The sequence below is a fragment of the Cydia amplana genome, chromosome 4 (genome assembly GCF_948474715.1).
Source record: "Cydia amplana chromosome 4, ilCydAmpl1.1, whole genome shotgun sequence".
Classification (NCBI taxonomy): domain Eukaryota; kingdom Metazoa; phylum Arthropoda; class Insecta; order Lepidoptera; family Tortricidae; genus Cydia; species Cydia amplana.
In genome coordinates this window covers 10,764,928-10,777,016 of record NC_086072.1, presented here as the reverse complement: position 1 = coordinate 10,777,016, position 12,089 = coordinate 10,764,928, and the positions used below count along the sequence as shown (strand labels likewise).

Sequence of the window (12,089 nt, the reverse complement as noted above, 5' to 3'; positions counted from 1 at the left end):
TTTTTAACTTGGTATCATTATTAGTGTTGCATGTAATATTTAAGTTTTCTTCTATTTTATTGTATTATTATTTATTTATAGTTAAGTAATTTACTTTCGTATTTCGTCCTTAAAATATAAGAAAAAACTAACTCGGAGAATGTTGTAAAAAGGAATAATCGGAAATTGGAAGCTTATCATGTGTAAAAAATGTAGATATTCTTTATATAGTAGATAGTTTCGGTTCGCTATGGAAACACTGCTTAAGTTTTTAGTAGAAAACAGTAGTAAATAAACGATAGATTTTTTCCTGAAATAAACAAGTAAGGCCAACTTAAATGTCGCAATCTAGTCATTTACACTGACATAATTGGCTGTGTAGGATATTATATATTTATTTAAAATGTTAAAATTTTCAGTGTATCACAATATGTTAATATCGTCTTGATATCCACCCAACCTATATCCATTCGTTTCGATCCCATCCTTTCTACATTTCTCCAAAATGTCTGCGGAATCTGATATGGAATACTCGGATAACGATGGGGACGACTACGATTACTACGGAGGACAAGACGATTGTGATATGGAAGCGGTGGACCGTAGTAAGGCTGATCCCGAATATTTTTTATTTTCCTGTCACAAGGTAGAAGAAGTAGAAAAATTGTTAAACGAATCGATTGAATTGCTCAGCAACAGCCTACAAATAACACCTTCGCTGGCAAAGGTTTGTATCACTGTTTTCAATAACTGCAACTTAAATCTTAAACCATTTACTAAAAAATTACAAAGTACAGATTTTCATAGTCAAGTTCATGTTTTTGTGATTGTTTTTCAGGTTATGTTACATGCATATGAATGGAATGCTCAAGAGATTATAGCTAAGTATAAAAATAATGCTAATGAAGTGCTAGTGTACAGCCGGGTGAAGCCTCGGGTCCCCTCTGTCCAAGCAGGCTCCAGCAGGATGTCCTGTGCAGTCTGTGCCAACACCCCAGCCCTGACCAAGTACAGTGCTCTTGCTTGCGGACATTACTTCTGCAATGAATGCTGGGCTATGCACTTTGAAGTACAAATTATGCAAGGCAAGCCTATTTTTTTTTATACCCAAATTCTTAGCTAAAACATCTGTGAAAAACAACCTTTTTGACTTTATTATAGTAAATGACAAAGGGACTTAATAGTTTTTATGACTCATTGTAACTGATAAGAGTGACAAGATTATTAGCATTGTTTAGATAGGTAGACCCCCCACCTTGAGCAAACTACTTGTATTGAAATCACAGGGGGTATTTGGTCTATAAATGAAATACACATGATGTATTTACATCATGTCGAATTTGTTTACCTATCTATGTCATAGTAATATTAAATGCATCTTACATTATTATTTAATCAGAGTGTAAACGGTGATATTGACACCTGTGACCACATTATTAGCAAACAATAACCAATATTTACTTAAAATAAAGTTACTCAATTAGGTGCTAAAAATGAAGTGCATTTGGTGGAGTGTAAAGTAAGATGTTTAGTGTATATGCAATTTGTTTAGTGTTTATGTATAAGTACTTACATCTATTAATATTATTTGGTAATTTATGACTGAAATTCATTTCTAAAGTGTCCATGCACTTGCAGCTGGGTGTACATGTTCTATAAGGGGTAAGCAGTATAATGGAGCCGAGATGTCTGATATTGTGATGTAATTTTTTACATACAAGGCTTTTGCCTACAAGAACAAATTCTGGCATTAATCGCACTTTCATCACTTCTGACCAAGCTTCAATCCTAGATTAATTTGTTACCCTTCCACCTGATTATGCTATCCCAGGGGTTGACAAACTTTTGACGAGAAGAGCCAAACACAGTAGAACTCATTATTTTTAGGAATCTAAAAGAGCCGCAAAAAATGGTTTCAGAACTCTGTCCTTTTAGTGTTATTTTTTAGGTGTCTTGCAGAACCACAATTGTAGTTCCTAAGAGCCGCCTTTTGCCAATCCCTATGCAATACTATTATTGATCTAATCCATTAAATGTTAATGTTACAGGTGTGTCAAACACAATTCAGTGCATGGCCCAGGACTGTGAAGTGAGAGCTCCAGAGGACTTTGTGTTGTCGCATGTGGCAAAACCGGCGCTACGAGAACGCTACCAGCAGTTTATGTTCAAAGATCATGTTAAATCACATCCACAACTTAGATTTTGCCCAGGTCCAAATTGTCAGGTAAGAACATCTTGCAAATTGCTTCTGCAGTTCAATCTAATATCATGTATACTGTTTTTAGCATATTTGGCTTGTTTTTAATGTAATTTCTATATAAGGTCTATACAGAACTACATAGACAAGGGGTCGGGTAAATCCTGATTAACCCTATTTTTTAGTTATGTAGCTACATCTATTTATATATAGCCATTTATTTCCGATCCTTGGGTACAACTGTTCTTAAGTCTATAATTTTTTTTTTTCAAACTACAATATGTGCCGTACCTTCTCCACTGTACTCTGTCCTCTGCAACTCTGGACCAGTAAGGCCCCAAGCTATCTAATACAATAAAACCCTGTTTACCCAGTTAATACTATTGATCATCCTAAATACGCGTGTTAACACTAACAGTTAAAAATGTACGTCAACAAGTTCCAAGACCAGTGTAAAAGGGCGTATTACATCATCACTGCATAATCTGTTTGTAGTGGATATTCCAAGCGTGGGTGCGGACGGGCGCGCGCCGGGTGGAGTGCTCGGGCTGCGAGCTGCTCACGTGCTTCTCGTGCGGCGCGCCGCACCACGCGCCCACCGACTGCGCCACCATCCGCCGCTGGCTCACCAAGTGCGCGGACGACTCCGAGACGGCCAACTACATCAGTGCGCACACTAAGGTACCTATGCCAACATTGCTTATAGTTTGTGCAATAACTATTTTATACTTATTTACTTACAAAATGTTTACAAGCCATGGCGCGTTTAGGCCGCGAACTGGACCCATGTGACCGGCGTGGTGGAGCGTTTTCCAAAAAAAGTGTACGTTTCATTCATGTCTTCAAAATATTGACTTCTTGGGCTGATTTTACTCAGAATCATTTGTACATTCACGCCTCATACATGAAAAAATGTGTCCCAAAATTTTGTATGAAAAATTTTTTTTCCAGTGCGTCACGTTCATACAAATAAAAAAATGTCATACAAGAATGTGACGATCAGGAAAGGAAATTTTTGGACACATTTTTTTATGTATGAGGCGTGAATGTACAAATGATTCTGAGTAAAATGAGCCCAAGAAGTCAATATTTTGAAGACATGAATGAAATGTACACTTTTTTTGGAAAACGCTCGGTGACGACTTGACGAGTGGCCGCTCGAAGCCGTTTGTACGTTTGGTTGAACGCAAATACTGTGTCCATCAAGACCAAGAAATGTGATGCGGTAGTTTAATTCTAAGGCCTACTTTTTAGCGCAGATTTATACTACATATACATTATAAACTAATGTAAAATTGACCAATCCCTCCAGTCCAGTAGCCAATGTTAAAATAACACAACTGAAAATATTTGGGGCATTATCTATGAAAAGGGACCTTATTGTCGATGGCGCTTACGCCGCACAGCGTCGCGCGGCATTGTATTTATATCGGAGCATCGTCAATAATGGCGTAAGCGCCATCCACAATAAGGTCCCTTTTCATAGATAATGTCACATTTGATAGTATAATTTTATTTATTCGATGTAGCAAAGCAATATTTCTATTATCAACGGCCATTGTCAAAACATTATCTCTTGTTCCAGGATTGTCCTAAATGCCAAATATGCATAGAGAAAAATGGAGGTTGCAATCACATGCAGTGCGGAGCTTGTAGACACGACTTTTGTTGGGTGTGCCTGGGTGACTGGAAAACGCACGGCTCTGAATACTACGAGTGCAGTCGTTATAAGGAAGACCCTAATTTAACCAATGACAATCAACATGCACAGGTAAAAATATTAATAGTTAATATAGACAAATATATTGATGACTACTTCAACTTCGTCTACACAATTAGCCATGATGAGCGTCTGTGGTTGGCCATAATTTCCTATAATCGTGAATAATCGGGAATGCGTGCCGATGATCATGCTTGTGTCTACATAATCGCCAATATTCAGGCGTTTTAAACGCTCTTCATGGGCCACTGTGTAGACGAGCCATCAAATTAACCTGTCATATCCCAAGGGCTCAAATAGGAGCCGTAAATAAATTTTCCAGATTTCCCACGATATTCAAAATTTCAACTCCCACGGCTCAAATGTGAGCCATACTGGGAGACAACGACAAAATTAGTTTTCGGGTCGCGGGATCGGACAAGTTAAGAGTGAGGCAATTAAAACTAAACAAAAACACAGCATGGACTGATATAGAATAAAGCATGAACATTCCTTTTGCATTTACACCCTATGCTTTATTATTTAATGCTATATTGGACAATGTACCTACTAACTATAGTCTAGTGGCTAAGTAAATAATATTGATATTTTATTATCCACATTTTCCATATTTTTAACACCATAAAAGAACCAAAGTCATCACTATTATTCTGTCATAAAATTTTCTGCTTTTAGTACTATTACTCATCTGATTTTATTTTTCTTATTCCAGGCACGCGAGGCTCTCAAAAAGTATTTGCATTATTATGAAAGATGGGAAAATCACGCACGATCTCTGAAACTTGAGGAGCAGACTTTAGCAAGTCTCAAAAGCCGTATTAATCAAAAGGTAACACTAAGAAAACCATTAGATGATCTTAATAATTACGGAAATTGTATACCGTAAACCGGTTGATTGTGACGCTCACCAATCTAATAATATTGTAATATCTGTAAACTGACACGCACAATCTGACAATAAATGATTACTTACTTACTTACTACGCATTTAAAGGATTGCGTACTGAACACGCGCTGCACGAACGAAACTACCAAAATTCATTGATTGTTTTAGATGTGTAAGGTAGAAACAAATTCGTGCTTTAACCGTTTCGGTGCGGATGGCCCGACAGGCGTGTCATCAATGTTTTTAACGTGTGGCGTATGACACGATAGGCGTGCCATCAATGTTTTTAACGTGTGGCGTATGACACGATAGGCGTACCATCATATTCTATGGCGTAAGGCACGCTTGTCGTGTAATGTAATATAATGTAATAATGTAATTTAATTGGTATGTGAATACCTAATTTCAAATTTGTATGCCGGCCGGCGAAACATAGCGTTCTCAAATACTTTTTGTACCTATCCAACACTGTTACCTATGTTTACAAATAAATAATTTGTCTTGTCTTGTCATGAAGTAATTGTTCGCCGCCACAGCCTAAAGTTTTCGAAAATGGAATACGCAACGAATCGGTTAAATTTGACAGCTAATGTGTAAGGTGCTGTACGGCTCCGTACGTTATACGGCAACTCTGAGGACCTACCGTGAACATAGAAAATCGAAATTTCGTTATCTTTCTCTCTATCGCTAGTATCGCTTATCGAATATTCGAGCGATAGGGAGACAAATGGTCGAAGTGGTGTTCGCGGTAGGTCCTCTGGTCCGCGTAGGTCGTCAAAAGTTGACGTTTGACAGACAATCCCTTGACCACAATGGCGCCATGCCTCACCATCTTCAGAGATGCTGTCCAACTTGGGGGTACGATATTTTCGTAGACCTTAGGGCAACCTCACACTAGCGTCTCCCGAGCGTTGGCGTCTATGACTCAACTCTATGTCCATACTTCATAGCGCTGACTAGACGCCGACGCTCAAAAGACGTTATAGTGTGGGGTGGCCCTTACACATCTTACATCAATCAATGTTTGGTGCTATGAAATGTTTACACCTAGATTTTTTTAGTACACAAATATTTTAATGTATTTAGGTGATGGCTGGGGAGGGTACTTGGATTGACTGGCAGTACCTGTGGGATTCCGCGAGACTACTGAAGCGCTGCCGATATACCTTGCAGTATACATACCCTTATGCTTATTATATGGAAGTTGGACCTCGAAAAGAACTATTTGAGTACCAGCAGGTAAGCTATAGTTTGTTATATTCATATTAGACTAAGGATAAGGTGTAAATTTAATATAATTTTGTTACAATTTGCTTGCAGTTTGACAGATCTCTAAGAAATTACAGCCTTCAGCGCCATATTTAAAGTTAACAACACCCTAAAGCGCTTCACACACCTGGCGGTCTAGCATGAGTTGCATTCTAGCGCGCGAGTCCATACTTGAAGTCGCGCTAAATGTCTGGAGTCGCGCGCGAGAACGCAACTCATGCTAGCAGGCCTGGCTCGATTCAGTAACTCACGACAGGGATGCAGAAATGAGTTGCAGATACGTGTCTGACGTATAGCTGCGTCCCTGTCGCCAATTACTGAATTAAGTAAAGCCCTTGCTACACGGTCGCCGACAAGCCTTCTAACCGTCTGACCTTGGCCTGACCTTTGTCAGTTTTGGTCAAATTTTGTTGGAAACAACTGTCTACACGGTCCGGGACGGACAAAGGCCACGCGGTCTGAAGGCTTGTCGGCGACCGTGTAGCAAGGGCTTTAGAAAGGTGTGTGAAGCGCTTAATTTCTACCTAGAATTTGATAACGAAATCAACTGCAACAATATACATATAGAGGGCAATTTGAAAATCCTTTAAATAACGAAGTTAATTTGACTGAGTGTGAAATAATATATTTCTAATTGTGGTGGAGAATATCTTCATATTATGTACATACAACAAATTATAACTAACAAAAATAAATTAAACTAAGAACTTGATTGTGGTTGATGTTGATGATGATTTGTTTGTGTCTCGCAGGCCCAGTTGGAAGCAGAGATTGAAAACTTATCATGGAAGGTAGAACGGGCAGAGACGACAGATCGCGGCGATTTAGAGAATCAAATGGACATAGCAGAGAAAAGACGCACTACATTACTCAAAGATTTCCTAGAATTTAATACAAATAGTGCTTCCAGCAGTAAAGCATAAGTAAACCTCAAGTATGAAGAAACGCATTTTTTTAAAGTTAGTAGTTAACTATGTAACAGCACTTTTGTATATTAATTATGAGAGCTAGATTTTTTGTTCTGCCAAAGTATATTTATAAACAAGAATTTGCAATAATATTTAAGTAATAATAAAAAATGGCAACATCTGTTTTTTTTTTATTGTTACTCCATCAATCATTCAACCTTAGGGCCACCACACACTAGCGTTTCCCGAGCGTCGGCGTCTAGTCGCAATCTGCGCAGCGACGCTATTTTCCGTAGGGCTGACTAGACGTCGACGCTCGAAAGAACTAGCGTCTAGCCTTTATTTAAAGGCATCAGTAACAAGTAGCAGCAGCAGTATTTGCCTTAATTGTTCGGACGCGTTCGGGTAGTCATTAAAGGCACTGTAGTCTAGTGAACCAGAAAGAGACTGGCTAAAAACCATGACCTTTCTATGAAAACTTCGACCACTGTGACCTATCTAGACTATCTAGTATTGAACCGAACTACTCATAGGTGGTTTGCTATATAAACTTTACAGACACAGGCACAGAATAAATAATAGTACTAGGCAGGGATGTTGCGGATGCCGATTTTTTGACATGCATCATCATTTTGCAGATGCGGATTTTTAAAGGCTCACATCCGCGGATGCGGATGCGGATGTCAAGATAGGTAGGTACATAAAAAACGTCAAATATTACATTTTAGTAATTTTTATTTCAAAAAACCGGCCAAGTGCGAGTCGGACTCGCGTTCCAAGGGTTCCGTACATTTTAAGTCCCACTCACGCTTGACTGATCATTTCTAATAGGTTTTTTGGTTAATGACTAAATTACCTAGCAGTCTAGCACTTACGCCGATGCTAAGACGTTCCTGTACCGACCTGTTCCACATCCGCATCCGCATTAAACTCCGCATCGATTTTATGCGGATGTTGAAAATAATGCGGAAGTTCCGCGGTTGCGGATGCGGATGCGGATATTCGCAACATCCCTGGTACTAGGTACAGAAAACTCTCTAACAAAACGCGTCTGTTACGATCACAGATATGGCCGCTAGGTGGCGATGCGCGGCTATGCATGCGTGGTTATGGCTAGCCACCAAAATTGGTGTGAAACGGATGTACTTTTAGCTACCTATAGCAAAGCGACGAAATCGCGGAGTGAACCACGCCACAGGTGTAATATTGAACTTTTATACAACAAATATTCCAAAATCCAGAGGAAACGACCGAACGAACGTTGAGGTTGAGAACGTTTGTATGGAAAAATGACCTATTATGTTTCGGAACTAAGTACGGACCTTGGAACACACAACAAGAATACAACCCTTGTGACCTCTACGTAGTGTACTCCGGTAGAAAGCAGGGTTTCGTATGTTTAAATGGAAACGTGAGGATAGTGAGTGATGGTGGTCCGAGGTAGTTCAAAAATCGGAAAAGTACGAGTCTGACTCGCCCACCGAGGGTTCCGTACTTTTTAGTCTTTGTTGTTATAGCGGCAACAGAAGCATTTCATCTGTGAAAATTTCAACTGACTAGCTATCATGGTTCATGAAATACAGCCTGGTGACAGACGGACACAGGAGTCTTAGTAATAGAGTCCCGTTTTTACCCTTACAAAAACTAGAGTGTACAGTTTTTTGAATGATCGGCACCGCGTATGTGTAACCCCTGGAGATGTAGGCGTCCTTACGGTGACCGCGTCAGCCGTAAAAGTGCATGGCGTGCATCAATAAATTCATTCATAATTACTCCATGGAAATTCGCAGCCCCCAAAAATTCCATTTAAGAGCCCATCAACGTGTACACTAGCGCCACTGTGCTGCTAAATAATCGTGATTATTTAAATTTAACGTAATATATTTAAAAAAGGGGGCCGCTACCATGGACCTAGAATATTACGGACGGACTGTCACCTAAGACAAACTGTGACATTGCAATGGCGGACGGTTTGAATGTGTGCGTGTAGACGAGTGTTACCATGTAACACAAATTCTCCCCTAATGGTGAAACAATTATTTTTAATATCGTCCTTGTTTTCAAATAAAAAAATTAGGACAGTTTTACGTTAGACAATAAAAAAGGTGTGTACGTATCTGATTTTATAGGTCTTGAAAATGTGCAATATTGCACAATTACTTTGTGCAAACATTATTTTCAATACCTAATGATATTTAGCATCGTAATGAAATCAGTTCGTCATGTTTTTTAAATTTATACATTTAACTTGAAACATACATATCTGGTTTTCTTCAACAAAAAAATTATAATACATAACAAACAAACGTTAACTATCAAACATGCATGTAAGCGTCTAATCTCCTTAGTATCGGGAAATTACCATACCGACCTAGTTTGAAATGCACAATCAATAATTTAACCATTTACCTAAATGATCTCTTAATACATAATGATTTAATAAGAAGGGTATCAATTACCCTACTTTCGGGAAATTACCCTATTCATGTTACTGGTCACACTCCTGTTTTGCAGTTTGATAATTTATAAACAACAAATTATCGTGATTTTACGTACTAATTGATAATCTTAAGTATGAAAAGTTATTCCGTGACTTTTTTTCTTTCGATCGGTACAATTCTAGCAGGATTTAACTACGCATGCCGGCATATTTTATATTTTTCTTCGACATGTTTACTTCAATGACGTTTCGATTCGTCTGACGGCAAACTGGTGGATGTGGGCAGTCAATGTGTGTGTGTCACGCGTAAATACTATGAAACTGGTGGATGTTGGAATCACAGTTGTGTTGTAAGCGAAACTCCGTCCGTAATATTATAGGTTCATGGCCGCTACGTACTGTAGATTCCGACCACACAAGTTATTTAAAAAAAATATATATGGCAACTTTTTTTCCTATCAAATAAGCTGTCAGTTTCAAGCTGTCATTTAATTTCATAGTAATTTTATTGCCAGGTGCGGTTTGTACTGAAATTCCCGCGTTTTTTGTGACACGACTCACTGGTCGGACTCTAATTATTATTGAATATCTGGGAGACCGAGCTTTGCTCGGAAAACATATAAAAACTCAAAAATGCGCGTTTTCCCAGAGATAAGACCTAGCTAAATCGATTTATCGCCCCCGAAAACCCCCATATAGCAAATTTCATCGAAATCGTTAATGCCATTTCCGAGTTCCCCGAAATATATATAGCTGGTCAACCAAATCTTGTCAGTAAATAAAAAGCGGCCAAATGCGAGTCGGACTCGCCCATGAAGGGTTCCGTATTTAGGCGATTTATGACGTATTAAAAAAAAACTACTTGCTAGATCTCGTTCAAACCAATTTTCGGTGGAAGTTTACATGGTAATGTACATCATATATTTTTTTTAGTTTTATCATTCTCTTATTTTAGAAGTTACAGGGGGGGGGGACACACATTTTACCACTTTGGAAGTGTCTCTCGCGCAAACTATTCAGTTTAGAAAAAAATGATATTAGAAACCTCAATATCATTTTTGAAGACCTATCCATAGATACCCCACACGTATGGGTTTGATGAAAAAAAAATTTTGAGTTTCAGTTCGAAGTATGGGGAACCCCAAAAATTTATTGTTTTTTTTCTATTTTTGTGTGAAAATCTTAATGCGGTTCACAGAATACATCTACTTACCAAGTTTCAACAGTATAGTTCTTATAGTTTCGGAGAAAAGTGGCTGTGACATACGGACGGACAGACAGACGGACAGACGGACAGACGGACAGACATGACGAATCTATAAGGGTTCCGTTTTTTGCCATTTGGCTACGGAACCCTAAAAAAGGCGCGAAATTCAAATTTTCTATGGGACGATATCCCTTCGCGCCTACTTTTTTCAAATTTGCCGCCTTTTTCTACTGTCAAGATCTAGTTGACCAAGTATACATATATATGTAAATAAATACATATACTTAAATAAATAAATAAACAAGAATTGCTCGTTTAAAGGTATTGGATACCACTTTTCATACCATAAATCTTGGAGGATACAACTAAACGGAGTAGCCATTAACAGGCTTTCCCCTCTGTCGAAAATAGGCGGCCAACGGTCATACACAATGTATGGACTGACGTTTATCTGACATGGCTATTTTTACGTTACGCATACATTTGACGTTCCCCTCCCCCGCAGAAATCGGCAGACTGTTTTGTACAGAAAATTACAGACATGGCGTCTCCGTTTGATTATATCCTCCAAGCCATAAATTCATAAAATAATTATGTTTAATTTGTTTTGTATTTTTATACAGGGTGTCCCAAGAAGTAGTGATATACTGAAGCTGGGAGGTAGAGGACCTAGAGGGCTATCTGAATCACCCCCATGTATGTTCCGCGATTTTTCGTATTTTCGGAGTTATGATTTTTTTTTTAATTTTTCACCTATCGCCGAGTACGATGAGATTTTTATTTATGGTGATGTGAATTATTGCGGTAGATGCTTGATTTTTTTTGTGTGCTACGCTGATAGATAGGCCAATTCAGTATGGTAACATTTACTATCGTTAGATCTTTGAATGGAATTAAAAAAAAAATAATGCCAAGAAAGATAAAATTACCCAGTATGTTCACAACTTCAAGGGCGCTTAGAAAAATAAAACATACTGGGTAATTTTATCTTTCTTGGCATTAAATTTTTTTTTAATTCCATTCAGAGATCTAACGATAGTAAATGTTACCATACTGAATTGGCCTATCTATCAGCTTAGCACACAAAAAAAATCAAGCGTCTACCGCAATAATTCACGTCACCATAAATAAAAATCTCATCGTACTCGGCGATAGGTGAAATTTAAAAAAAATCATAACTCCGAAAATACGAAAAATCGCGGAACATACATGGGGGTGATTTAGATAGCCCTCTAGGTCCTCTACCTCCCAGCTTCAGTATATCACTACTTCTTGGGACATCCTGTATAGTTAGTCAAAGGACTGTCTCATGTCAAACACAGACAGAAAGAATCTATCTTTGTCTTACACTAGTACTAGCACCCACAAGAAATGATGAGTATATCGTCCCATAGAAAATTTGAAATTCGTGCCTTTTTTTACTGACAAGATTTGCTTGACCTTTATACATTTTAATCTATCGATACTTTTGTTTATTACCCAG

The 12,089-nt window shown here is 38.3% G+C and overlaps 1 protein-coding gene across 2 annotated transcripts in view; it reads left to right on the top strand.

Annotated features, from left to right (window-relative positions):
- Nucleotides 1-240: 240 nt before the first annotated feature.
- LOC134663259 (potential E3 ubiquitin-protein ligase ariadne-2) overlaps nt 241-12,089 on the top strand; it is a 295,209-nt gene continuing 283,360 nt past the window's right edge. Inside the window, exons 1-9 of one of the 2 annotated variants that reach the window (XM_063519670.1) lie at nt 241-302; nt 399-706; nt 818-1,064; nt 2,028-2,203; nt 2,672-2,857; nt 3,762-3,947; nt 4,609-4,725; nt 5,869-6,021; nt 6,804-7,141. In XM_063519670.1, the coding sequence (XP_063375740.1) occupies nt 485-706; nt 818-1,064; nt 2,028-2,203; nt 2,672-2,857; nt 3,762-3,947; nt 4,609-4,725; nt 5,869-6,021; nt 6,804-6,974 (1,458 nt within the window). In that variant the 5' untranslated portion in view covers nt 241-302; nt 399-484 and the 3' untranslated portion in view covers nt 6,975-7,141. Of the gene's footprint in view, nt 707-817; nt 1,065-2,027; nt 2,204-2,671; nt 2,858-3,761; nt 3,948-4,608; nt 4,726-5,868; nt 6,022-6,803; nt 7,142-12,089 lie in introns of those variants that run through there. The other variant, XM_063519669.1, reaches the window with a different exon arrangement.